The 27,528-nt window shown below is 47.5% G+C and overlaps 2 protein-coding genes across 3 annotated transcripts; one reads left to right on the forward strand and one right to left on the reverse strand.

Annotated features, from left to right (window-relative positions):
* Window positions 1–523: 523 nt before the first annotated feature.
* ak6 (adenylate kinase 6) lies at window positions 524–5,640 on the reverse strand. 2 transcript variants are annotated; one of them, XM_080499553.1, is made up of 6 exons: window positions 5,554–5,640; window positions 5,388–5,468; window positions 3,962–4,054; window positions 3,830–3,888; window positions 2,479–2,624; window positions 524–804 (listed from the first exon to the last, which is right to left on the reverse strand). In XM_080499553.1, exons 2-6 carry the CDS (start codon window positions 5,422–5,424, stop codon window positions 615–617), a joined length of 525 nt encoding a protein of 174 aa, XP_080355679.1. In that variant the 5' UTR covers window positions 5,425–5,468; window positions 5,554–5,640; the 3' UTR covers window positions 524–614. The 2 variants fall into 2 exon arrangements, with proteins under 2 accessions (XP_080355679.1, XP_080355680.1); XM_080499554.1 differs by lacking the exon at window positions 5,554–5,640 and having other exon boundaries at window positions 5,388–5,523.
* A 46-nt stretch (window positions 5,641–5,686) lies between these two features.
* On the forward strand, window positions 5,687–23,166 carry rad17 (RAD17 checkpoint clamp loader component). The gene is made up of 16 exons (XM_080499405.1): window positions 5,687–5,822; window positions 6,767–6,985; window positions 10,646–10,717; window positions 12,709–12,847; window positions 13,637–13,773; window positions 14,975–15,027; window positions 15,191–15,316; window positions 15,436–15,505; window positions 15,577–15,688; window positions 16,495–16,665; window positions 16,913–17,007; window positions 17,082–17,228; window positions 17,308–17,436; window positions 18,440–18,560; window positions 22,404–22,461; window positions 22,738–23,166. Exons 1-16 carry the CDS (start codon window positions 5,805–5,807, stop codon window positions 22,940–22,942), a joined length of 1,872 nt encoding a protein of 623 aa, XP_080355531.1. The 5' UTR covers window positions 5,687–5,804; the 3' UTR covers window positions 22,943–23,166.
* Window positions 23,167–27,528: the final 4,362 nt, after the last annotated feature.

Here is a 27,528-nt window from a genome sequence, read left to right on the forward strand (position 1 = left end):
TAGAGAACGGTGCTCTATACTCTGATGTTAGTGGAGGAAGATGCTCTATAATTTGGTGTTAGAGGAGGAAGACGCTCTATAATCTGGTGTTAGAGGAGGAAGATGCTCTATAATCTGGTGTTAGGGGGAGATGCTTAATGATCTGGTGTTAGAGGAAGATGCTCTATAATCTGGTGTTAGAGGAAGATGCTCTATAATCTGGTGTTAGAGGGAGATGCTCTTTAATCTGGTGTTAGAGGAACATGCTCTTTAATCTGGTGTTATAGGGGGAAGATGCTCTATAATCTGTGAAACACACAGGCCTCAGACAGAAGGTAACAGAGTAAACGCCGCTGATGCTAATCACATCTAATGCTCCTCGTGGTTCAGGCTCTGAAATGAGACGTTCACCCAGAAATGGGAATGGGAGAAATAGCATCACGGTGGCTAATGCTAAGCTAATAGTGGGCAGAACAGGGAGACTGCAGCAATTACTGTAGGTGTTAGCTAAACATCCAAAATGGCTTCAAGACATTTTGCCAGTAGTCCTTTATTTATCAAAACGTGTGAAAGCTTGGACAGAGTCCTGCTCTCGCTGGGCGCCGTTTGTAACAGGCCAGGTGGGATTCTCCGAGCTAGTTGTTGTCCTTCATCCACTGTTCAGTCCACTGTACGATCTGGTCCAGGTTGCGTTCCAGGTCCTCGGGCGTGTTGCTGGGCAGTTGGTGGACGATCTCCGCCCTGTAGGCCTCCATGGCCTCCTCGTAGATGGTCTGGAAGATCTCACACTGCACGTTGTCCTGCAGTTTCTTCCCCGCGTAGCCTCTGTGGACACCAGGGGCAATGTTCACGATATAAAAACACTTTGCACATCATATTGATATTCAGCCGCCACTGGTGGCTGGCCAATAGAGGGCGCTGCCCCCCCTGGTGGAAGCAAGAAGGATTTAAAAAAAATTAAATATATGAATAAACTGTAATACTGTCAAAATATGTTGATGTCAACAGACTAACAAAGAGCCCTAAACATTATTCACTTCATTTTCTGTAGATGATCTTCAATAAAAGAGAAGATTTCTTGATTTCTCCCTCTCGTAATGCACGTGTGTGTGTGTGTGTGTGTGTGTGTGTGTGTGTGTGTGTGTGTGTGTGTGTGTGTGTGTGTGTGTGTGTGTGTGTGTGTGTGTGCGTGCGTTCAAGTTAATTTACATGTTAAATCAGCCACGCTGCAGGTTCTGATTCAGGCCCCGTTTCCACGACAACGATTCACGTGACAACCCCTAATGCGTTAAAAACAAGGAGTGTTTCCACTGCAGCAGCAGGACACACTGACACCATGTAGCTTGTCTGCTGGGCCACAGGAGGGCGCTGTGGCTAGTTCTTGTAAAGAAACCACACAGACGTGTGCAGAGAACAAAATGCTATAAAGGTGAATAAAATGTAGAGAAGCCGACATTCTAGTGACTGAAGAGGAATGAGATGCTATCAGGGAGAGTCTCAACTATAAACTACTGATATGGAGGATAAAACTAGAATAGGAGTGCCAGTCAAACCACTACGGGTCGGCCATGTTGGTTTAGAAGTGGATGAGCAGAAGGAGGGAGAGGGAGGGGAGAGATGAGCAGTAACAGGCTCCGCCTCCATCAGTCTCTGCAGGAGGGACTAGTGACAGTGAAAGAATCTTTCCACCCTGGGAGCCGGGATTAAAACTTCATGATACAGTGGATCAGAACACCAGTGTCGTGGAAACAGACCCCCCACAGTGAAGAAGGTTTAGGGGATACACTCGTATTGGTTGTCGTGGAAACGGAGCCTTAGTAACAATTTCACCAATCATTGATCAACACAGAGTGACGAACGTGAAATGAAACCAATCAGATCATTTGATGTCTGAGACTCTGGGTGACCTTTGAACCTCCCCTGGCTCAGTGATTGGCTGAAAGTAAGTTCTGGTTTGTTCTGGTGTTTCTACCAGATGTTGACATGAAGACAACAAGTGGTGAGGTTCATTATTAACTCTGTCACTTCTGTTCTAATTCACTGTTTGATTATTAACTCTGTCACTTCTGTTCTAATTCACTGTTTAAAAGAAGATAATTGTCTGAAAAGCTGCAGGTTCAACTTTCTCCATTACAGGCATGTTTAAATCAGACAAACGGCGTCAAAACTTTTTCTGAATTAAGCAAATGTGTCCAGGTTTGTTAATGTTTATATATGATCATATTTATTAATGACTGAAAACCTAAGAGCTTAAAATAGGAGTTTATTTTGCAATTTTGTTTTTGAAATTTCTTTCAAAGAATTCTAAAATACTTTGAAAGATGAATTGATGTGTTGCTTGAAAATAAACCTGTTATTCCTTTTGTTTTAATAAAGTCAGGCGAACACATCAATCTTCTGAAAGCGACGACTGAAGCTTCTGCTTGTGTTTGTTTACTAGTGGACTGTGTCAGCTGGTCACATGCAGCCTCACTGATTGGACGGTCTGCTGGCACCTGCCTGCTCTCCAGACGAGTGTACAGCTGTGTGTTGTCTGTGCGGAGGACGAAGACGATGTGGAACCAGCGCTCCGGGAACAGGTCGCAGCCGTGGTAGTCAACGATCACACCGCCTTCTGTCATCCTGTCCTCCAGCTCGTCCACCACCTGATCCCAGACACATCAGAGACACATCATGTAAAAACACATGTAACTTTTGGCTCAGGAATGAAAGGAGCCCCCCAAAAAAAGGTAAAGAAATGTGTGGTGGGACTGAAACAAAAGCCCCGTCTCCACCGCACAAAAAGTACCGGCCTAGACGGGTTTAAACCGCTCCGGCTCGCGTGTCACGACATGGAATGCGGTCTAAACCGCTCCAAAGGCGACCGCTTTTCCGCTCCCCTTCCGTTGGGGTACCAGGACCACGGAACGGGTCTGAGGTTGAGCTGCTGTCTGCTGATTGGTCAGTGATTTACTACACGCCCTCAATATTTTAATGTGCTGGCTGGATGAAGCCTCTGCTGTCAGTGTGGTCAGCTGTGCTCTGGTTGTTTTTATTTTCATTTTCTTTTCTTTGCTGCTCAACTTTAGTGTTTGTTGTGAAAGAGCGCTGTGCTGCCGGAACACGGAGGCGCAGGAGTGGAGAACCTCCTCAGACTCCCGTGTCTGTGCCTCAGCCAACCGGGGGGAACGCTCCGGCCACTTGCCCCGCACCCGAGCGCTCGAGTGCGGGGCACATCGCCCCAAGTCCCCGGCAAGTGGCCCGAGCGACTGGCTCTCTCACAACAAACACGGAAGTTGCGGCTGCAGCTCTCCACTGCAAAAAATGACTGCTGAAAAAAGTAACTTTTTTTTTTTCCACTACAAAAAATGTAATAAAATTAAAGTGCAAAGTGGAGAATTTAAACAACAACAGAGGATTCATAAGATCTACATCTGACGACGTTCTTTTCTGTTATAATGTCATATAACATTTCTGCGGAGCTCATAAGCCCCGCCCACTTTTCATGCTCCTCTCTGCAGTGGAGACACGACCCAAAATTTCGGTCGGGGTTAAGTGCTTCCGAACTGCTCCGTACCGCTCCGCTCCGCCCCGGCACTTGTGTGCGGTGGAGATGGGGCTAAAGGGAGCTGTGTGGATCACCCCTCGGTGAGGCGCTGGGTGAATAAGTACCAGTTTCTCTTGTATAAAGAAGCACTTGTCTGTTTTCATGCCATGAACTTCCCGTCTTCTTGATGTCGTCCCACAGATGAGGACGGACCAGTTAAGGAGGAAAAGGCTCAGTTTGGTTTGTACAGCTGTGTTTGTGACTACGGCTGTGGAATGCGAAGAGGCAGACGTTTCCGTCTCATGCCAGAGGAGTCCCACTCACTTTGTCCTCGTCCAAAACGGGACACTGGTACTCGTCATCAAAGCCGTCGTAGAGTTGTCCTGGACAAAGAGGATTGCAGTGGTGAGTACATTATTTCAAAGCTGAAAGAAGAGGGATGAGAGGACGTCCTACCTTCCTGAGCCAGGTCTCCAATGTTGACGTAGGACAGGCCGGTCTGCTGGGACAGCTCCTTCCCCAGAGTGGTCTTCCCAACACCAGGGGTCCCTGCAGGACAGGAAACATCCCTATCACTCTCACAGATTCGCAAAGTGAGATGATGGGTTTTGTGTGTGTGGTCTGCCTGCTCCCGGTGAGTTAACCCTTTAAGTGCTGTATCAAAGCACCCCTCAGTCCACAGGCGCAGATTCAGGTGGAAGTAGCGGGGAGAGAAAAAAATGTCAGCAAGCGTTTTCTTTTGTCCTTTTTGTGGAAAGGATGGAGTGGAGAAATCATAGAGGAAGAAAAGTAGAGGCTATGGAGAGGAGAGAGAAGAAGGCACCACCAGACGTAGAACAAATGATGCAGCATGAAGAGAGAAGGACAAAGAGAACAAAGTTCAGTTCAGAGTGAAGAAGAACCAGGATGATCCATCTCAGCTCAAACTGCACAGCGTTCAGACGAGGTGTTAGAAGTACCAACGCTCTCGTCCTCCAAAACCTTTGAGGTTAACTAACATGGAGCTTGAATCCCAATGTCATCAGCAGAGGATTCCGAGAACCACCAGAGTATAACCCCCCCCCACCTCTTTTTGGAAAAGGTGAGAAATAATTGAAAGCTGTCAATAACTCAGAAATGTCTCATTAAACCAATAGAATGAACCCTTCATTCATGTGTGAATAGAAAAGTTCAATGCAGGAAGTTAGAATAAAGAATTATTCAATCAAATGTATCACAAAGTGGCTTAAATGGGAGCAGTAAAGAGAAAGAGACACCAAATCAGATCATGACCGACAACTCAAGAGTGTTGAATGGTTGTCATGGTGACATGTTGACGTCACCATGACAACAGATTTGTCAAATATTGTGCAACTTCAAATCTCAGTTTGACCAAAGATTCAGTCACATAAAGTCAAACATGTCCACTTCCACAGACACAAATCCAGGTATATCTGCCTCCGTAGACCCGGATCAGGTCCAGTCTGAAGACCCCAGGGTGTGACAGAGACACTGAAGACCCCAGGATGTGACAGAGACACTCTGAAGACCCCAGGACGTGACAGAGACACTCTGAAGACCCCAGGATGTGACAGAGACACTCTGAAGACCCCAGGACATGACAGAGACCCTGAAGACCCCAGGACGTGACAGAGACACTCTGAAGGCCCCAGGATGTGACAGAGACACTCTGAAGACCCCAGGACGTGACAGAGACCCTGAAGACCCCAGGACGTGACAGAGACACTCTGAAGACCCCAGGACGTGACAGAGACACTCTGAGGACCCCAGGGTGTGACAGAGACACTCTGAAGACCCCAGGACGTGACAGAGACACCCTGAAGACCCCAGGGTGTGACAGAGACACCCCGAAGACCGCAGGACGGGACAGACAATACGTCACCTGTTAACAGAATGTTGGGTCTCTTCTTCATCTTCATAGCTTGTTAGCATCCAACACGTGTGTTTAAAAGTCCCGAATGACCTAAAACAGCAGCGTCATGTTATCACATAACGTTCACAGCGATTTACACGTTTTAATCTCTATGTGAGGTGGAAAAAAAACAAACCTGGAGAAGAAAGAAATTGATAAAACGAGAGCTTTCTTGTTCTCGATTGCATGCGGCTACCGCCTGGCGTCGTGACGTCACGGCTTTACGGCAGTGTTTACGACGGTGTTTACGGCAGTGGGCGGGTGGTTGACGGCACACGGAGCTGGATTCGGTGTTTGGGGACTCGCGGAGTTGAAGTCGTGTTTTGTTTGCGAGCGTTGCTGATTTAAGTTCATCCTGCCGGTGATGTGCAGGATTCAACCTCTGACATGAAGCGGTCAGACAAGGTGAAGCGAACAAACCGTCAGATTTCTGAACCAATTTAGACTTTTACATCTTCACATGGATACATCTTTTATTATTCAAAATGCGCACACATGAACGAACTTTCTTTGCAAATGCAAATGACAGCAACACCGAAAGGCACAAACACTTAAAAGAAGTCAAGTGTCTAAAACTCATTGAACCACTGCACATTTCTTCTTGCGTTTAGATAAATATCTCACTTTACTTGCTATCATAATGCAGGCTCCCATTTTCTTCATTTTAAACCAAAGTTTTGAAGTATCTGCTTTATTCCCACTTTAACAACAACAATTGCATGTCAATATGTTTATTACACGATCCGGTTTGTCAGTTGTTTCTCTTCATGCTACATTAACTGGAGCATTTCTTTCTGCCCCCAATTCTAACTGTGGTAAAGTGATAGTATTGGCAGGTTACATGATGGAACGTGCTAAACTTCAAGACCACTGCAGTTTTGTAGGATTTATAGAATTTGAAAAAACCTTAAAAAAGTCCAACACACTTTCCCGTGGACTTCTCAAATGTCCCTATTGTAGCTGAGTTTACTTGTTCTCACTCTCAAAAACCCTCAGAAGTCATACATTAAAGTGAGAATTTGGCTATGATATAATTTCTTTCAACTAATAAGATATAGAAATACCCCTAACTCGTCATGACTCTTCCCATCAGCACTGTCTTATGGTACTCTCTTTTCTCAGAGACAAACGTTATTTGAGTTATTATCCAGTGTGTAACTCACTCAGGCTGTGTCGATCTAAAACGACAGAATGTCGACTGTGCAGACAAATGTGGGATTTCTTGCAATCAATTGGAAGATTTGAGGACAACAGATGCAAAAGAAAAAAAAAAGCGTAAACAAGCAAATGAATGAATCACAGTGCATCCTTCAGTTTCTTTGTGTTTTCGTCTGATGTCATTCGTGAAGGTTCTTCAGGCTCACCAGTGGGTGGAGCCGTCCTTCATGGACCTGATGGAGGAAGACTCTTCTGTGCCTGTGAAGAGGAAGATGAGCCGGTCTGAGTCCTCCAGGAGGGAGCAGAAGAAGTCCAGGAGCAGGAAGGCTGAGAGCTCTCTGAAGCTCCCCAGAGACCAGGACCAGGACCAGGACCAGCCCTGGGTGGACCGGTACCGCCCCAGCTCACTGGTCAGGCCACACAGGATTGATTGATTTCAGAGTTTTTTTAGTCATCAGAAGCCTCAAAACATGTTCAACCTTTAAAATCAGGATGACACGGCTCATAACGTGAGAGGCTGCCAGTGGGGAATCCAAGATGGCCGACAATGTGGCCGCTTCTGGTGATTGCCGCCATTTTGTTCGGAAGCACCATCGCAGCGCCACTGTCAGTGAGAGGCGATTGTGCATGATCCACAGTGCCGCCACACTTCTCCAGAATTGAAGTCCCGCCAGTGTGGTAGCAAAATATGGCGTTGTTGAGGTGCTGACATACTTCTACATGGTCGCCGCCATATTTAAATGGTGAAATGACGTCATGGCTTCAGTTAAGTCGTGACTTAAGTTAAGTCATGACTTCAGATACGTCATGACTTAAGTTAAGTCGTGACTTAAGTTAAGTCATGGCTTCAGTTAAGTCATGGCTTAACTTAAGTCATGACTAAAGTTAAGTCATGGCTTCAGTTAAGTCATGACTTAAGTTAAGTCGTGACTTAAGTTAAGTCATGGCTTCAGTTAAGTCATGGCTTCAGTTAAGTCATGGCTTCAGTTAAGTCATGACTAAAGTTAAGTCATGGCTTCAGTTAAGTCATGGCTTCAGTTAAGTCATGACTAAAGTTAAGTCATGGCTTCAGTTAAGTCATGACTTAAGTTAAGTCGTGACTTAAGTTAAGTCATGGCTTCAGTTAAGTCATGGCTTCAGTTAAGTCATGACTAAAGTTAAGTCATGGCTTCAGTTAAGTCATGGCTTCAGTTAAGTCATGGCTTCAGTTAAGTCGTGACTTAAGTTAAGTCATGGCTTCAGTTAAGTCATGGCTTCAGTTAAGTCATGACTTAATTTAAGTCATGACTTAATTTAAGAGAGCTTTTAAAAGGTCCAGAGCCAAGTGGGTTGAAGAGGGAGAACAAAAAACATCATATTCCATTAAGTTATAAAAACACAGAAGAGAAAGAAATGTAATTCAAGCTGCCATGACGAATGGGGAAGAATGTTTAGACCCAAAGTATAGCCAAGGAGGTCTTGAATTTCTTTAGCAAGACATATTCATCTTGTTAGTCTCAACAAAATGCTGAATCACTTTTTAATGAGATAAAGAATGTGATTCCTATAAATGATGAAACTTTAGAAATGTTTGTGAGGAAGATGATTTGAAAATTGAAGAATTCAACATATCATCAAAAACAGCCTCTGGCTGATCTCCAGGCTCAGCTGGAATAACTGCAAATATCGACAAACATTTCTGAAAAGAAATTAAAACGTTTCTATTTGAGGCAATAATATATTATAGACCATGAAACAAGGTAGAATTAATTTAATACCAAAATAAGGAAAAGACAAATGATTATTGAGCAAACAAAGATCTATTACATTCCTGAATAGACTATAAAATACTTACATCTGTACTGGCAGCAAGGTTTAAAGTAGGTTTTTTTCAATATTATTAGTCTGATACTCCATCAGGATCTCTTAAGGGAAGATCGATACACAATAATCCATGAGTGCTCCCACCTTTCTCTGGATAATATGAGACGAAACACTGTTTGGAGGAACACTGCTGACAAACGTTGACGTTATCTCAGTTTATGTATCCTGCAGGCTGCTTAGCGTTGCCCACCAAGAGTACTGAGGAAGCTACATCATCTTCAACTTTCTTTTAACTGTTGCTCAACTATGTAACCAAAGTTCATTCTGTGTGCATGAATGACGAATTTATTTCAGCAAGATACTGCAGCTGTAACCATGTTGAAGCCCTGGGGTCAGAGGTCACTGACCATAGTAAAGCCTCGGGGTCAGAGGTCACTGACCACAGTGAAGCCCTGGGGTCAGAGGTCACTGACCACAGTGAAGCCTCAGGGTCAGATGACCACAGTGAAGCCCTGGGGTCAGAGGTCACTGACCATAGTGAAGCCTCGGGGTCAGAGGTCACTAACCACAGTGAAGCCTCGGGGTCAGATGACCACAGTGAAGCCCTGGGGTCAGAGGTCACTAACCACAGTGAAGCCTCGGGGTCAGATGACCACAGTGAAGCCCTGGGGTCAGAGGTCACTGACCACAGTGAAGCCCTGGGGTCAGAGGTCACTGACCATAGTAAAGCCTCGGGGTCAGAGGTCACTGACCACAGTGAAGCCCTGGGGTCAGAGGTCACTGACCACAGTGAAGCCCTGGGGTCAGAGGTCACTGACCACAGTGAAGCCTCGGGGTCAGATGACCACAGTGAAGCCCTGGGGTCAGAGGTCACTGACCACAGTGAAGCCTCAGGGTCAGATGACCACAGTGAAGCCCTGGGGTCAGAGGTCACTGACCATAGTGAAGCCTCGGGGTCAGATGACCACAGTGAAGCCCTGGGGTCAGAGGTCACTGACCACAGTGAAGCCTCGGGGTCAGATGACCACAGTGAAGCCCTGGGGTCAGAGGTCACTGACCACAGTGAAGATTAGGGTCAGAGGTCACTGACCACAGGAGACGGTCTGGTTGTGGTGAGACGCCATTGGAGGAGGACATCTCTGTTCATCAGGATTCACTGGTTTGCTTTTGGCTGAGGGCCGTGTGTGTAAAGGGGGAGGGGACTGCAGCCCCGCCCCAAAGTCTCGACGCCCAATCAGTGTGGTTCCTCCTGGCACGCTGGTGACTGGAAATGAATGTGAATGTGATGAAGCACGTTCTGCGCTTTGGGGCTGCGGCTGGTCCAAACCCCTTCAGGGGTCTGTGGAGCAGCAGGAAGGTTGTCGAATGTGTGTGTGACTCCCAGGAGGCCAGAGGAGTGTTTGGAGGACCGGAGCGATGTGGTCCAGGTTCTGGGTGTTTGTAAAGACATTGTGGATCAGCTGAAGCTGCCTGACTGATTTGTTGTTCAGACCTGAAGAGACACTGACACTGCCTGAACAAGCTTCCTGTGGCTCTGTGGTTCAGCTGCTGACAGGCAGGAACAGCTTTCAACTCCTGTTCAGGTTCGGGTCTGAGCCAATCACTTCCAAGATCTCTGGCTGGATTTTTAGCTTTCACTGACCTTTGACCTTTCAAAAACAATCGTTTCTGTCTTGTCGAGGTTGAGCTGGAGAACATTCTGCCACATCCACTTGACTTGATGGAAACACTTGGTGAACGTAAAGGACTGCAGAGCGTGTCCTTACAGTTCCAGCTGCTTCGACGTTTCACTGCACTATCAGCTCACTGCACTATCAGCTCACTGCACTATCAGCTCACTGCACTATCAGCTCACTGCACTATCAGCTCACTGCACTATCAGCTCACTGCACTATCAGCTCACTGCGTTGAGCTTTTTCAGCCACTGTGGCTGCTTTTTTAAAGTTCCTGCATTTTGTTTGGGCTTATGGTGTTTAGTGGATTGAGCTATTTCACCTTTTCTCATGATTTGATCCATTTTGACTCTTTTCAAATGGTTTAAGCAGTTTAAGCTTTTTCAACAGTTTTAACAGTTTTCAAACATTTTTAAATTTGTCCCTATTTCGAGCAGTTGCAGCTAATTTAACTGTTTAAGGTTGAAGGTTTTTAGTTTTTTAAGCAGTTTTTTTTTCCAAATCTATTTAGCCTTGTTGCAGTTTTCTTCTTTTGAATGTTTCCAGCAGTGACTTTTTTCCCTGGGTCCTAGAGGTGTGATTGAATGTGTTCAGGCGGAGCTGGCTGTCCACAAGAAGAAGGTGGAGGAGGTGCTCAACTGGCTGAGACTGACCTGCTCCTCCAAGGTGAGACCAGCCTCGTCCTGTTTGGGCTGCAGGCCACAAGCTGAAAGTCAGCTCTCTCCTCCTTCTCCTCCTTCTCTTCTCCTCCCGTCTCCTCCTCATCCTGTCTCCTCCTCCCTCCCTCCTCCTCTTCTCCTCCCGTCTCCCCCTCATCCTGTCTCCTCCTCCCTCCCTCCTCCTCTTCTCCTCCGGTCTCCTCCTCATCCTGTCTCCTCCTCCCTCCTCCTCTTCTCCCCCCGTCTCCTCCTCCCTCCCTCCTCCTCTTCTCCCCCCGTCTCCTCCTCATCCTGTCTCCTCCTCCCGTCTCCTCCTCTTCTCCTCCCGTCTCCTCCTCCCTCCCTCCTCCTCTTCTCCCCCGTCTCCTCCTCATCCTGTCTCCTCCTCACGTCTCCTCCTCTTCTCCTCCCGTCTCCTCCTCATCCTGTCTCCTCCTCCCTCCCTCCCTCCTCCTCTTCTCCCCCCGTCTCCTCCTCATCCTGTCTCCTCCTCCCGTCTCCTCCTCTTCTCCTCCCGTCTCCTCCTCCCTCCCTCCTCCTCTTCTCCCCCGTCTCCTCCTCATCCTGTCTCCTCCTCACGTCTCCTCCTCTTCTCCTCCCGTCTCCTCCTCATCCTGTCTCCTCCTCACGTCTCCTCCTCTTCTCCTCCCGTCTCCTCCTCATCCTGTCTCCTCCTCCCTCCCTCCTCCTCTTCTCCCCCCGTCTCCTCCTCATCCTGTCTCCTCCTCACGTCTCCTCCTCTTCTCCTCCCGTCTCCTCCTCATCCTGTCTCCTCCTCCCTCCCTCCTCCTCTTCTCCCCCCGTCTCCTCCTCATCCTGTCTCCTCCTCCCTCCCTCCTCCTCTTCTCCTCCCGTCTCCTCCTCATCCTGTCTCCTCCTCCCTCCCTCCTCCTCTTCTCCCCCCGTCTCCTCCTCATCCTGTCTCCTCCTCCCTCCCTCCTCCTCTTCTCCTCCCGTCTCCTCCCGTCTCCTCCTCATCCTGTCTCCTCCTCCCTCCTCTTCTCCTCCCTCCTCCTCTTCTCCTTCCATCTCCTCCTCATCCTGTCTCCTCCTCCCGTCTCCTCCTCTTCTCCTCCCATCTCCTCCTCCCTCCCTCCTCCTCTTCTCCTCCTGTCTCCTCCTCATCCTGTCTCCTCCTCCTCTTCTCCTCCCGTCTCCTCCTCATCCTGTCTCCTCCTCCTCTTCTCCTCCCGTCTCCTCCTCATCCTGTCTCCTCCTCATCCCGTCTCCTCGTCCCGCTCCCCCTCCCTTGTCGTCTTGCCTCCTCGTCTCTTGTCCTCCTGTTTCCTCATCCCTTGTCCTCCCATCTCCTTGCCCGGTCTCCTCATCTCTCCTCATCGTCCCTTGTCCTCCTTCCTCTTCCTGTCTCCTCATCCTTCCTACTCGTCCCTTGTCCTCCTGGCTCCTCGTCCTGTCTCCTCATCCCTCTGCCTCTTCTCCTCTCATCTCCTCCTCATCCTGTCTCCTCCCTCCTCCTCCCGTCTCCTCCTCATCCTGTCTCCTCCCTCCTCCTCGTCCCGTCTCCTCGTCCTGTCTCCCCCTCCCTTGTCGTCTTGCCTCCTCGTCTGCTTGCCCGGTCTCCTCATCCCTCCTCATCATCCCTTGTCCTCCCACCTCTTCCTGTCTCCTCATCCCTCCTCCTCGTCCCTTGTCTTCCCGTCTCCTCCTCCCTCGTCCTAATCTCTTGTCCTCCCATCTCCTCATCTGTTGTCATCCCGTCTGCTCATCCCTTGTCATCTTGTCTCCTCAACTCCTCTCCTCTAACCCGTCTCCTGGTCCTGTCTCCTCCTCCCTCCTCCTCGTCCCGTCTCCTCGTCCTGTCTCCCCCTCCCTTGTCGTCTTGCCTCCTCGTCTCCTTGTCCTGTCTCCTCATCCCGTTTCCCTGTACCTTGTTCTTCCATCTTCTCGTTCTGCCTCCTCATCCTGTTTCCTCGTCCCGCCTCCTTATCTTTTGTCCTCGTCCCGTCTCCTCATCCCTTGTCCTCGTCCCGTCCACAGGGTGGCGTGCTGCTCCTTACCGGCCCATCAGGCTGTGGGAAGACTGCCACAGTGCGTGTTGTGAGTGTGGAGCTGGGCCTGAGAGTGCAGGAGTGGACCAACCCTTCAAACCTGGAGACGTACAGCAGCAGTGACCAAGGTATGACACTGACTGGACTCTCAACATTTCACCCTGAAAACTGCTGGTAACCTGCAACTTAAAGCTACATTATCTGATGAAGCTGCTGACGTTGGAGGCCATTTGCTCCCTGCAGCACTCAACAGGTTAGCATTTAGCATTGTCAATGTTCCGTGTGTTCAGCCTTCCAGAAACTTCCTGCAGCCTTAAAGCTTCAGGAAGTGAAGTGAAGCAGATCTTTGAGCTCCCCGTGGTGAAGAACTCGGTGTCTTCTTCGACCTTCGTCCTGACCAACCAGCCTGAGCATGGCTCCTCAGCCAGCCGCTAGCAGCCAGCAGCCGGCCGCTAGCAGCTAGTTGATAGCAGCTTAGTTGCTCCATGTGGTTGCTGCAGGTGAAAGTTGCTTCCTGTACAGTCAGTTGTTTTATGCTTTTCACATGTTCATCAGAACATTTTGAATTAAAGGAATGTACTGCCGAGTACCGAGGTGACCAAATCTTTTGAATAGTCATGTGAGCTGACTGGAGCCTGACTGGAACACGTGAGTGAGTCATTGGATGTCATGACTTGCGAGTCATCGCTCAGCAAAGCGAGTCGTGGGTATTGGTTCAAACTCAAACATGGCCACCAGGAAGTCCAGCTAAGCCATTCATCCCAGCCAACCAGCGAGTGTGGAGTAAACCAGGAAGACATTCCGCTATGGGAATATATCTTTTCACATTAAAATGCCAACAGCGGATGTCTGTGGATTTCTTGTTGCAGCAACATTATTCTGTTTGTGTCTCTTCCTGTCACTGTTGTCTTCACTAGAATGGAGGACGAATGGCTTCTACAGCAGCTCACAGTCAGCTCAGTTCCAGGAGTTTCTCCTCAGAGCCAACAAATACAACGGTCTGACCATGGCGGGAGAAGGACCAGCTCCACACAGGAAGCTCATATTGGTGGAGGTGTGTCTGTATCTTGTTTTCTCTTTTCACATGTTCACAGTAGCCCAAGGGGAGTTTTCATGTCCCTGTTCTCTGTTGTGACATGAGGTTAGAGGATGTGTGCTGCCGGATGGATCTGAGATTGGTTAGATGTCCCTGAACACAGTAGGACATCCTCAGTCCTGGTTTTTGCTGATCGTACTGCTTCCTCTGACACTGTTGCTCTGCTACAAACACCTAAACTGTCACATCCTCTGGAACCGACCGGACTTCTTTGTGTCAACCTGTAATTTCAAACCTTTGTTGCTGCTCAATTAGTGGACTTTTAATGGTGATTATGATTTTGGCTCCAGACGATGTCAAAATTCCTCTGCAGGAGGAAAAATGATGATGTTGTAGAGCTGATGAATGGGAGTGGGAGGTTCAGCAAGGAACTTTAAACTTTATCCTCCATGAATCCACACTTCTCTCTCTCTCTCTCTCTTTATCTCTCTCTCGCTCTCGCTCTCTCTCGCTCTCTCTCCCCAACATGAGAGCACAGTGCCACACACTGGTACACCAAAATACTACCGACCGGAAACCCCGCCTCTCTACAAAATAAAGATCCCCACTGTGGTGATCAGTTAAGGTCATAGTTCACCCAGTTAGTGTGGGGTGGTGGGGACCTTTATTTTGTAGAGTGGAAGTAGTTTCGTTGTTCCACCGTGTGTGCGCTCTGTTGGAGATATGAGAGAAGAAAAAGAGAGAAAAGAAAAGCGTTTCTGAGAAGTGTGTTCGAATGGAGAATAAAGTTTGGAATTCTTTGCTGAACATACCCCGTCCGACTCCCGCTCATTGGCTCTACACCTCCAACATTTTATGTTGGAACAATTTATCAAAGTATTTATGTTGAAGTATACCTATCTCTTATTGTATTTTATTTATTTATTGTTTTAAAAAGGTTGAGTGCAGTACAACAGTTTATATTTTACTACTACATTGCAAAATATTTTTATATATTTAACAGGAGAGTCTTTTTTTTTTAAACATGTCCAAATTCAAAGACATAATCGTGATTTCTATATTGCTCAAAACAATCATGATTATGTTTTTTTTTTCATGATCCATCAGCACTAGGGGTTACCCAAGGCTCCATCCTGGGCCCACTTCTGTTTAACATCTACATGCCCCCACTGGTCCTGACTTTAGAATCTTGAGTTGAATCTTGCTTGCATCTTTGCAGGATTTCCCGAACCAGTTCTACCGACAGCCTGCTGCCCTGCATGACATCCTGAGGTGAGAGCTGCACGCCTTCATTCTACATTCTTCAGGTCCTGCATTCTTGTTCTAGTTGTCCTTTCGGTGCGGCTTTTGTCCCACAGCAGTTTAATGCAGACAGTTTGTTGAGTTGAGCGCAGTAAGCCAAGTTGTCCCCGTTCTTGTGGCTGCTCCGTCGCAGACGCTTTGCGAGGACCAGTCGATGTCCTCTGGTCTTCATCGTGTCTGACAGTCTGAGTGGAGACAGCAGCTCTCGCTTCCTGTTTCCCAGAGAGATCCAGGACGAGCTGGGTGTCCATAGCATCAGGTCTCACCAGACACCCACGACCACACCCTGAAATAAGATCAACTGTTGTTAGACTAGTGGGGGTAGTTCAGTGGTACTAGATTACTCAGAGCTCTTGTTTCTGTTCTCCCATGTTCCAGCTTTAACCCAGTGGCCCCCACCACCATGATGAAGGTCCTGGCCAGCATTTCCACCCTGGAGGCAGGAAAGGTGATCATCATCAGGTCGGGTGTTGTTTGGGCCCACAGAGTGTCAATGCCTCGTCTGTGTGTTCCTGCCAGAGTGGGGGGAGGTTGAGCGCCCCCGACCCGGCCCAGCTGGAGAAGATGTGTTCAGGAAGCTCAGGAGACGTTCGCAGTGCCATCAACAGCCTGCAGTTCTTCTGCCTGGCAGGTCCGAGATCAGCCTTCACACACTGCTTCCTTCTGCTTCTGCCACCTCATTATCACAGTGCTACACATTACTTTATCTTTTCAGCTTTGGTTCTGGTCCAGGAAGAACCAAGTTCTGGTTCTGGTCCAGGAAGAGCCAGGTTCTAGTTCTGGTCCAAGACCAGATTTAGCTCCAGTTCTTAGTCTCTCCACCTCCAAAGCTCCGGAACTATAAGGGGCTGAACTGGTGCTGAGCTGGTCCCACATCGGTACTGGACCAGAAGGTGGCCAGACGGGACTAGAGGGGGGCTAGAGGGGGGGTCTGACATATCATCTGCTATCGCTGGAGTTCTCACTACCTACAAGGTGGAAGAGAGGTTGGAGCTGTTCTTTTAAGAAGTGAACGAGAACCTGGTTCTTTCTGGGGGAGAACTCCTGACCTAGAAGTTCTAGAAACACTGACTGGTTCATAAGTTCAAATACTCGCCAACAAAAGAAAGTCTTGAGCTGATCTCATGTCACTCACTCTATCAAAACCATGGACGCAGACAGGATGTTGATTTTTAAAAGTCTCCCTGATGCTTGTCATAAAGCCTGGGATGACGCCCGGAGGAATATGACAGAACGTTTCCAGATGGATTTCTGTGAAGAAACCCACACAGAAATACACAATTATGTAAGAAAGGTAATGCAGATTATTTATTGCAAAGAAATCTCCAAACCTCGAGAGGAACAGCAGACTGGTTGAATTTCATGTTTCCGATGCCATGACTGCTGAGCTCCGCTGATCCATTACTTCTAACAGCCGTGGCTCCTCCTCTTCCTCAGACCGGACCCTGGAGAAGGAGCGGTGGAGCCTGAAGAGGGGCCGACCTGTGACGGCAGCTGAGAGGAGGAAGAAGTCCCGACAGAAGGAGCAGGACAAGGAGCAGGCCATCGGAGAGAAGGACTCCACTCTCTTCATCTTCAGAGCTCTGGGCAAAATCCTGCACTGCAAACGTCAGTCACAACCTCTTTCTCCTTGTGTGATCCATTACAAGCTTCGAGGGGGGGGGGGGGGCTGTCTCTGTGTTTGGCCTGAGACACCTGTCCAGGTAGATCAGGTCCCCCTGAGATGGAGGGATGGCTTTACTTTCCACCGTTCCTCCCAGAGTTTTGACTCGCTCTTTGCAGTATGGTTGCATATCTGTGAGAGAAAAACCCCCGGGGCAATGGATGAGTGAAGGGGGTTGTTTTCCACCTCCAGGAGGAAACCCAGACGGATCTGAAGGAGCGTCTTTCCCGTCTCACCTGTCTCACCTGTCCTGCCATCACAGAGAAGTTCTACTGGAGGATCCAGAGGTAGAGCCCGTCACCGCGGCGCTGCTTTCCCCGGGCCTCAGCTGACGCTCAGGTGTGTCTGCTCCCTCCTACAGTCGGTGGTGGAGCGCTCGCACATGTCCGGAGAGTTCTTCAACCTGTACCTCCACCAGAACTACCTGGACTTCTTCTCTCGGCTGGAGGACGTCGACCGAGCCAGCGAGTACCTGTCAGATGCCGACCTGCTGACGGCGGACTGGACAGTAAGAGTTCTAGAACCTTCCTGTTCTCGAAGGCCTGCCTGATGTGGATGAGCTCTAACGCTCGCCGTCCTGTTTGCAGACTCGCAGCACGATGGAGGGGTACGGCTCCTCGGTGGCCACCAGGGGTCTCCTCCACTCCAACTCCCGGCAGGTGACGGTGGGCTTCAGGCCGCTGCACAAGCCCAGCTGGCTCATGGTCAGCAAGAAGGTGAGGGTTCCGAGTAAATACCATCCTGAAGACTCTAAAGGGTCACTTCACGCTGAGGAGGCTGCTGTAGCTCCGTCAAGACTCAAAGTTTTATTTTGGGGACAAAACAGAAATCAAGATCCAAGAGGAAAAACATCCTAATCTGAGGAAAAGGTTCCTGACAGGAAATAGTTTGTTTCATTAGAAGTAACATTAAATACAATTTTATTTTGTAATATGGATAAATGTTTATCACACAAATGTTGAAAGTGATGGTTGTTTTAAGGCATTAAAAGGTCATGTTTTATATTTTTTTCATTTTTCACTTCAGATCTTATAGATGAACTCTTTTTTTAAATAAAGTCTAAATAAAGCTAAGCTAACTAAGGCTAATCAAAGCCAAGATAAATTAAAGTAAGCTAAGTGAAGCTATGCCAAGTAAGGCTAATCAAAGCCAAGATAAATTAAAGTAAGCTAAGTGAAGCTATGCTAAGTAAGGCTAATCAAAGCCAAGATAAATTAAAGTAAGCTAAGTGAAGCTATGCTAACTAAGGCTAATCAAAGCCAAGATAAATTAAAGTAAGCTAAGTGAAGCTATGCTAACTAAGGCTAATCAAAGCCAAGATAAATTAAAGTAAGCTAAGTGAAGCTATGCTAAGTAAGGCTAATCAAAGCCAAGATAAATTAAAGTAAGCTACGTGAAGCTATGCTAAGTAAGGCTAATCAAAGCTAAGATAAAGTGAGCTAAGCTAATTGAAGCTATGCTAAGTAAGGCTAACCAAATCCAAGATAAATTAAACTAAGCTAATTGAAGCTATGCTAAGTACGGTGAACCAAAGCCAAGATAAAGCAAACTAAGCCAAGAAATTACTTGTTTTTATGGTTAGGAGGATGATGATGTGTTGTGGTGATGGTGATGATGATGACATGTTGTGATGATGATGTGTTTATGATGTTGTTTAGTTATGTTGTGATGATGATGATGTGTGTTGTGTTGTGTTGTGGTGATGGTGATGTGTTGCAGCACCAGGAGAACTGTGTGGCCGCTCAGTCTCTGTTCAGGAGCTTCTGTTTGACTCCCGTCAGGCTGCAGATTGAACTGCTGCCGTACCTGGCTAAACTCAGCAATCCCATGAGGAACCAGGGTAACACACACACACACACACACACACACACACACACACACACTCCGAGTGACGTTGAAGTGAAAGTCAGGGTTTCACAAACTATCTCCTCCAGAATAAGAACAGAAATGAAGGGAAAAAATGTCAAATAATTCCCAAGTGCTGTTAAGCAGATCAGTGGATTCTTCACACAGCTTTTCCAAACATCCCAGTTTAATTTTGGATGCTTACATTCTTTTACTTTGCGCAAAGAAACAAAATGAGTTCAGCAACACTACCAGGGTCAAAATGATTAGCCCTTATAAGAACTGAGCTTGAGCCACAGCACAAAGCTCTGTACTGCAATCGGCCATAAGCTCACTGCTCAGAAGGGGGCTCTTTTGGAAAAGACCCTGGAAGTCAGACATGTGGCGGTAGAACATGAAGTACTGTAGTTGATCAGATGAGTTGCAACGCCAGTGCCAAGAAAACCACAGTGAATGTTTCAACGTGTGTTAAAACTCATCTGAAACATGAACGCATCAGATGAAAATGTAACATTTTGAAATCTGTTGTAATAGAAGTGAATAAGTGCTCTCAAGGGTGGTACTTTTACTTGTCCGTTATAAAAATGGTATCAGTACTAGATATGATTACAAAAGAGAAAAAAAACCAGCCTAAATGAATGAAAGTTTTAAACCCTCAAAAACATACAATAAAAACTGCCTGAAACCAACAGAAAGTTTAAAAGGAAAAGTGCCCCGACACGTCACACTTAGAATGGCATCATGTCCTCCATAGTGCATGTCCTCCATAGTGCATGTCCTTCATAGAAGACCTCCTGGAGGCCCTCCATGAACTACACTTAAAGAGCTTATGACAAGAAATGCCCAATCGGAGGACAAATGAGGGACTAATAATAAATTAACTGCCGTCAATCTGTCCCGTGGGGTGAACGTCTGCTCCACGGGCCTACAGTGTAGACATATGCTAGTAGATCAATAACTTTGTAGAGCCTCTAGTCTCCACAATATAATGGCGATCTAATAGAGTATGTCTATGTAGACATACACCACATCATTCATTCATGCCATACTCAATGGTGGTAAACTACGTACATAGCCACAGCTGCCCCGGGGCAGACTGGCGGAAGCAAGGCTGCCATTTTGCGCCATCGGCCCCTCTGACCACCACCAACCATTCACCCTCTCACTACATTCACCCTCTGACCACCACCAACCACTCTCTCTCTCACTACATTCACCCTCTGACCACCACCAACCATTCACCCTCTCACTACATTCACCCTCTGACCACCACCAACCATTCACCCTCTCACTACAGTCACCCTCTGACCACCACCAACCACTCACTCTCTCACTACATTCACCCTCTGACCACCACCAACCATTCACCCTCTCACTACATTCACCCTCTGACCACCACCAACCACTCACTCTCTCACTACATTCACCCTCTGACCACCACCAACCACTCTCTCTCTCACTACATTCACCCTCTGACCACCACCAACCATTCACCCTCTCACTACATTCACCCTCTGACCACCACCAACCACTCACTCTCTCACTACATTCACCCTCTGACCACCACCAACCACTCTCTCTCTCACTACATTCACCCTCTGACCACCACCAACCACTCACTCTCTCACTACATTCACCCTCTGACCACCACCAACCACTCACTCTCTCACTACATTCACCCTCTGACCACCACCAACCACTCACTCTCTCACTACATTCACCCTCTGACCACCACCAACCATTCACCCTCTCACTACATTCACCCTCTGACCACCACCAACCACTCTCTCTCTCACTACATTCACCCTCTGACCACCACCAACCACTCACTCTCTCACTACATTCACCCTCTGACCACCACCAACCACTCACTCTCTCACTACATTCACCCTCTGACCACCACCAACTACTCACTCTCTCACTACATTCACCCTCTGACCACCACCAACCACTCACTCTCTCACTACATTCACCCTCTGACCACCACCAACCACTCACTCTCTCACTACATTCACCCTCTGACCACCACCAACCATTCACCCTCTCACTACATTCACCCTCTGACCACCACCAACCACTCACTCTCTCACTACATTCACCCTCTGACCTCCACCAACCACTCACTCTCTCACTACATTCACCCTCTGACCACCACCAACCATTCACCCTCTCACTACATTCACCCTCTGACCACCACCAACCACTCACTCTCTCACTACATTCACCCTCTGACCTCCACCAACCACTCACTCTCTCACTACATTCACCCTCTGACCACCACCAACCACTCACTCTCTCACTACATTCACCCTCTGACCACCACCAACCACTCACTCTCTCATTACATTCACCCTCTGACCACCACCAACCATTCACCCTCTCACTACATTCACCCTCTGACCACCACCAACCATTCACCCTCTCACTACATTCACCCTCTGACCACCACCAACCATTCACCCTCTCACTACAGTCACCCTCTGACCACCACCAACCACTCACTCTCTCACTACATTCACCCTCTGACCACCACCAACCACTCACCCTCTCACTACATTCACCCTCTGACCACCACCAACCATTCACCCTCTCACTACATTCACCCTCTGACCACCACCAACCACTCACCCTCTCACTACATTCACCCTCTGACCACCACCAACCATTCACCCTCTCACTACATTCACCCTCTGACCTCCACCAACCATTCACTCTCTCACTACATTCACCCTCTGACCACCACCAACCACTCACCCTCTCACTACATTCACCCTCTGACCACCACCAACCATTCACCCTCTCACTACATTCACCCTCTGACCACCACCAACCATTCACCCTCTCACTACATTCACCCTCTGACCACTACCAACCACTCACTCTCTCATTACATTCACCCTCTGACCACCACCAACCACTCACCCTCTCACTACATTCACCCTCTGACCACCACCAACCACTCACTCTCTCACTACATTCACCCTCTGACCACCACCAACCACTCACTCTCTCATTACATTCACCCTCTGACCACCACCAACCACTCACCCTCTCACTACATTCACCCTCTGACCACCACCAACCACTCACTCTCTCACTACATTCACCCTCTGACCACCACCAACCACTCACTCTCTCACTACATTCACCCTCTGACCACCATCAACCACTCACTCTCTCACTGCATTCACCCTCTGACCACCACCAACCACTCACCCTCTCACTACATTCACCCTCTGACCACCACCAACCATTCACCCTCTCACTACATTCACCCTCTGACCACCACCAACCATTCACCCTCTCACTACATTCACCCTCTGACCACCACCAACCATTCACTCTCTCACTGCATTCACCCTCTGACCACCACCAACCATTCACTCTCTCACTGCATTCACTCAGGCATTTCGGGGTTCAGTGCCTTGCCCCAAGGACACTTCGGCATGTGGGCAAGCAGAGATGGGACTCAAACCTGCAACCTTCTGATTGGGAGACGACCAGTCTACCAACCGAGCCATTCCACCCCCACTACTACTAGACTCAAAAAAAGCCCCAACACAATATGAAAAGGCAGCATTCCCTGCAGACCGAGAGAACACGTTCCTCCTGCTACGTCACTTCCTGTTTCCTCTCAGGCTCCGCCCTCCTGGAGAGGGTTAGCTTGTCAACAGTGCAACATTCTAAAAAAATTCTAGAAATTATTAAATTAACGTGCCATATGGTGTCATGGGCACTTTAAATCCTCTCAAAAACATCTAAAATCACAGAAACAGGAGAAACGGGTGAAGCAGGTGTTTGTTGTGATTGAACGAGTTTGTGCTTCACTGTTTTCCAGCCCAGATCACTTTCATCCAGGACGTGGGTCAGATGCCTCTCCGGAGATTCCCCAGCAGGTATGAACAACCTGGAAGAGGCTCCAACACACGCACACGCGCACACACACACACACACACACACACACACACACACACACACACACACACACACACACACACACACACACACACACACACACACACACACACACACACACACTGATCTCCAAAGCCAGCTACATCGCCACCCAGTGGACAGCAGGAGCAATACACCTGAGCGCCAGCAGTTTCAGTGGAGTAGCAGAAGTGGGCGTATCCAGTGTTCCAGGCCGCCTCTTGTGTCTGTGTTTGCAGGTTAAAACTGGAGAGTCTGATGGACAAAGAGCCAGGACTGCTGCAGGAGGGAGAGGAGGAGCAAGAGGAGCAGGGCAAAGATGAAGGTGAGGATGGGGCTGAGGAGGGAATAGCAGCAAGTCAACCTCAGGCCAGCAGCACCCAGCTCCTCCTGGAGGACCAGGACCTGACCATCCAGGAGTACGACAGCGACTCCTCATCCTGAGTCCACAGGAAGATCACGCCAACCTTTTCTGTCCCCAGGTGGACCTTGCCTCATTTTAGCCTTGTCATGTTGGACAAAAGCGCCACTGTTGGCGGGACTGATAAGTCGTTACCATGGCAACAAGACAGTTACAGACTACAGAAGGCCACATTAAAGGAAAACGTTCATCCAGATTATTTATTACTGTTTAATATGAAAATTCTTAGCATTAACATCACTGTCAATGATGTTGTGTGTTAGTCTCATTGTCTTCAGATTCAGAATAAAACCTTTTTCTAAGTGACCCTGATCGTCTTCTGTAAAATGTTTCTTCCATGTCTTGACTATTTTCATTTTCTCCTCATTCATAAATTGTATTTACATTTTTGAGTTTTCACCAACATTTTTATTGTTTTTGGTTTAAAAAAAAAAAAATTTTTTAATAACAGTATGTGTGAGAAGTTTTGTTTTTTTACACACTCCTGAACAGATAAGTAGATTGGGGGGGAGGGGGGGGGGGTCAAGTTTTACTTCAGATTTCCAGTTTTTGAATTTTGTTCTGAAAATTATTCTATTTCGTTCCAAATGATATGTGGACTTTCCTCAAAGATTTTCTTTTATTATCTCTAATCTGCTCGTTTTGTGGCTCAGAGTCACGGTTTAGCCACAGTCGCCACTTGTTCAGGGTGTTCTGTCACAGCGGTGTTTGAGGAGACAGTTTGGTTTTCCCATGTACAGGTACATCTCAAACAATTAGAATATCATGAAGATGTTCAATATTTTTTTTCACTCATTTCAGAAAGTCAAACCCATCTATGATATAGACTCATGACACACACTGAAATATTTCAAGCCTTTATTTCTTGAAATGTTGATAATTATGGCAAAAAGTGAAAACCCAGTATTCAGTGTGTCAGTGCCTGGAGACCATCAATTTGTGGCACTGCGTCTTAGTGGGGTGGCCTGGAGGCCATCAACCTTCACCAGATTGTGGGGGGGGGGATTCTCAATAACGGGGAATCGCCCCAGAGAAGGATGAAAAAACTAACGGACTTCCGTCATTCATCAAACCTGCTGCACCAAACAACATTACATTGGACAAAGTTAAACTTAACACATGGATTCACATTAACATTACCATCCCCTGGGAACATTATGACCAGGTTCTTACCACAGAGATGGAGAACATTCTTCCATTTAATCAAAAAGTTTTCGACACCATGGTCCAATGGAGGACAGCGAGATATAATGGGACAATGAAACCTCATTTCTACCTTAAGGAACCTCCTGACGAGGGTGCCCTCAACTGAGGGGGCCAGCCCATTGGCCCTCTAGCAGACAGACTGTAACAGTGGTTTGGTCCAGGAACTAGGAGATGGACTATAATGGTTTGGTCCAGGAACCAGGAGACGGACTGTAACAGTGGTTTGGTCCGGGAACCAGGAGATGGACTGTCACAGTGGTTTGGTCCAGGAAACAGGAGACGGACTGTAACAGTGGTTTGGTCCAGGAACCAGGAGACGGACTGTAACAGTGGTTTGGTCCAGGAACCAGGAGACGGACTGTAACAGTGGTTTGGTCCAGGAACCAGGAGATGGACTGTCACAGTGGTTTGGTCCGGGAACCAGGAGACGGACTGTAACAGTGGTTTGGTCCAGGAACCAGGAGACGGACTGTAACAGTGGTTTGGTCCGGGAACCAGGAGATGGACTGTAATAGTGGTTTGGTCCGGGAACCAGGAGATGGACTGATACAGTGGTTTGGTCCAGGAAACAGGAGATGGACTGATACAGTGGTTTGGTCCAGGAACCAGGAGACGGACTGTAACAGTGGTTTGGTCCAGGAACCAGCCCGTTGGCCCTCTTCTCCCCACTGGACGTTCCTCCTCTACCTCAAAGTCAAAATCTAAACTCAGCTCCCCATCTGATCCCTTTCCAGCCCAGACCCTCCTTCCTTCCCATTCCCCTGAACCTTGCTGCTCCTACCTTGCCCTTTTCTGGCTGTCTTAATGACCCTTCCTCAATCCCTGACCTCTCCTCACCCCCATCTCATCTCCTTCAAACTACCCCAAATATTACCCTTCACTTCTCCCTGCTAACCACAACCCTAAACCCCACACAAGCTCTAACTCTAAAGGTGTGTATTTGTGTTTTGAAGAGGTGGATGCAATGTGTGCGTCTAAGGTGGGGTTTAAAATTGAGGTGTAGCGAGGGCCCATGATTCTACTGCTGCTAAGCCCGCTTGAAAGCCAGCTTAACTCTTCAAGACCCTGTGTGACTAAGTGTAGTTGAAATTGTGGGCGGTGCAAAGCCAGGGGAGGGGCCAGACCGCAGTTAAATAGCCTGGATCCCCCACCCTAGGCCCCGCTCACTGTTCCCTGTTGTTGAGTGAGGCAAGGTGAGGCAAGGTAGGGGGGTTGAGAAGGAAGAGGTCCCCCCGTCGTTATGACCCTGGCCCAGCTGGACCCCCCGTGCTACCCCACCCCACCCCTTAGCGGTTGGCCTGGAACACAGAGACCAACACCCACCCCGACAAAGCACCGCAAGAGGACCTGGGCAGGAATCCCCCCCCCCCCCCCCCCCCCCCCCTCCCACACACCCTAATTCCAATCCTAATCCAAAACTGGACCCTATGGAAATTGTAGCCTCATTAAAAATAAAACAAATATCTATATACAGGAAAAGGAGGACAAAACAAATTGGGTATACTCTTGTAATCCATATGAGACAAACAGGTCAAATTGAGGGGGAACCAAAACACAAGCAAAGACCAGCATAATAGTATACAAAGAAGAGTTTGAGTGACTCCGCCCCCCCAGGGGGTAACATGGAGGAGTTTAGCGCAGAGCTCATTGCAGCACCGATCCTGCAAGGAGAGACAACCACAGTAATACCATTTCGTGTGCACATCCTGATGACGGCCAAACGGAGGCCAAGACGTCGACAGAAGCACACTAAAACTCAAATTGGAGAAAATTATTATTATATTATTATAATAATATTATAAAACAAATAGTTTCAAACATCAAACAAGGAAACAACAACAAAGGATTTACAAACCAAAGATGGATGACCTCTCTGGGTTAGTTATGAGAGAGGGACCCCTGCTGGAGAGAGAGGGCACTTATCTTTCCTTGGGAGTGGGATCCATTCCCCTACTCTAACCTGAACTCTAATCTTAATTTAATCCTAATCCGAGCCTGACCATGATCATAACCTGAACTCTAGTCTTATTTAACTCCTAGTCCTAACCTGACCCTAATCCTAAACTGAACTCTAATCCTAATCTGAACTGTAATCCTCATCCTAATCTGAACTCTAACCCTAATCCTTACCTGAACTCTAATCCCAACCTGAACTCTAATCTTAATTTAATGCTAATCTGAACCTGACCCTAATCCTAAACTGAACTCTAATCCTAATTTGAACTGTAATCCTCATCCTAATCTGAACTCTAACCCTAATCCTTACCTGAACTCTAATCCCAACCTGAACTCTAATCTTAATTTAATGCTAATCTGAACCTGACCCTAATCCTAATCTGACACTAATCTGAACCTGACCCTAATCCTAGCCTGAACTCGAATCCTAGCCTGAATTTGAATCCTAACCTGACCCTGAACTAGTTCTATGATTTGACCATATGTAGAGAAGAAAGGTTCACGTTTAGCAATCCAGCTGAGATATTACCTTGTTTCACCCTCCGCCCGCCTCTTTGTCTAATATTGACTCAGCAGTTTCTCTCCCTGAAGGAAAACGGACAAACTGGAAGCATGTCTTTCAAAATAAAATGTTTTGTATTTCACCACTTCTTGTGTAACAACCCTCTAAATGACGGTGGAAGGTGTCTCCTGAGCTTCCACTGCCCTGCTGCATCATCTTCATCACCACAAGGTGCTGATGTCCCAGAAAAGAATGTGTTTTCAACACTCAGTGTTCCACTTTAGTTCCTTTCAATCTTCTCATTTATGAGATTTTGTCCTGAGCTGCGTTCAAACAAACACTATTTCCATACCTGAATATTGACCCTGATGCAGCTTTAATTGAGCCTGTATTTGGGACTCAATCAGACACATGCGGAACTTTAAATGTGAAGATCTGTTTGCTTCCTGCTCCGTCTCCTGATCCTTCCTCTAATATTTACTTTGCTCTGCTCACTTCACAGGTAACAGCTGCTCAACCTTCACGTCATTACCTTCACAAAGGAATTTAAAACTCACTCTGACATTCAGGTAAGAAGAAATCCTTCATGAAATTGCAGATCTGTGTTTCTTTATTTGCTGTGTCTTGTTTATTTCATATTGTACCACGACACTGAACATGCAGTATGAGGCTCCCCTCATTATCTCTGCACACTTCACAAAGGCAACATGTTCACTCATCACACCAGGATAAGACGTTACGCATTCACTCCATGTGTATTCCACACTGCAGAATGGAATAGAATAGAATAGAATTGAATAGAATAGAATTGAATAGAATAGAATAGAATAGCTCAGTATAGAATAGAATAAAAAGAACCAGCATTATAAGAGATAGCTTTCAGCACCTCTTTCACTCTCTCTTTTTCTCTCAGTATATTAGGTTTATGATTTTGGATGATTTGGC

The sequence above is a fragment of the Blennius ocellaris genome (genome assembly GCF_963422515.1).
Source record: "Blennius ocellaris genome assembly, chromosome: 7".
Classification (NCBI taxonomy): domain Eukaryota; kingdom Metazoa; phylum Chordata; class Actinopteri; order Blenniiformes; family Blenniidae; genus Blennius; species Blennius ocellaris.

Excerpts from the sequence above, each read along its gene's own strand:
- ak6 (XM_080499553.1), bottom strand. The coding sequence starts at position 5,424 with ATGAAGATGAAGAAGAGACCCAACATTCTGTTAACAG. Across the intron at positions 4,055-5,387 it reads ACCCAACATTCTGTTAACAG|GGACCCCTGGTGTTGGGAAG; the intron begins GTGACGTATTGT and ends CCTGTCCTGCAG. Across the intron at positions 2,625-3,829 it reads CCGTTTTGGACGAGGACAAA|GTGGTGGACGAGCTGGAGGA; the intron begins GTGAGTGGGACT and ends GTCTGGGATCAG.
- rad17 (XM_080499405.1), top strand. Across the intron at positions 12,848-13,636 it reads GTACAGCAGCAGTGACCAAG|AATGGAGGACGAATGGCTTC; the intron begins GTATGACACTGA and ends TGTCTTCACTAG. Across the intron at positions 17,008-17,081 it reads TTCTACTGGAGGATCCAGAG|TCGGTGGTGGAGCGCTCGCA; the intron begins GTAGAGCCCGTC and ends TCCCTCCTACAG.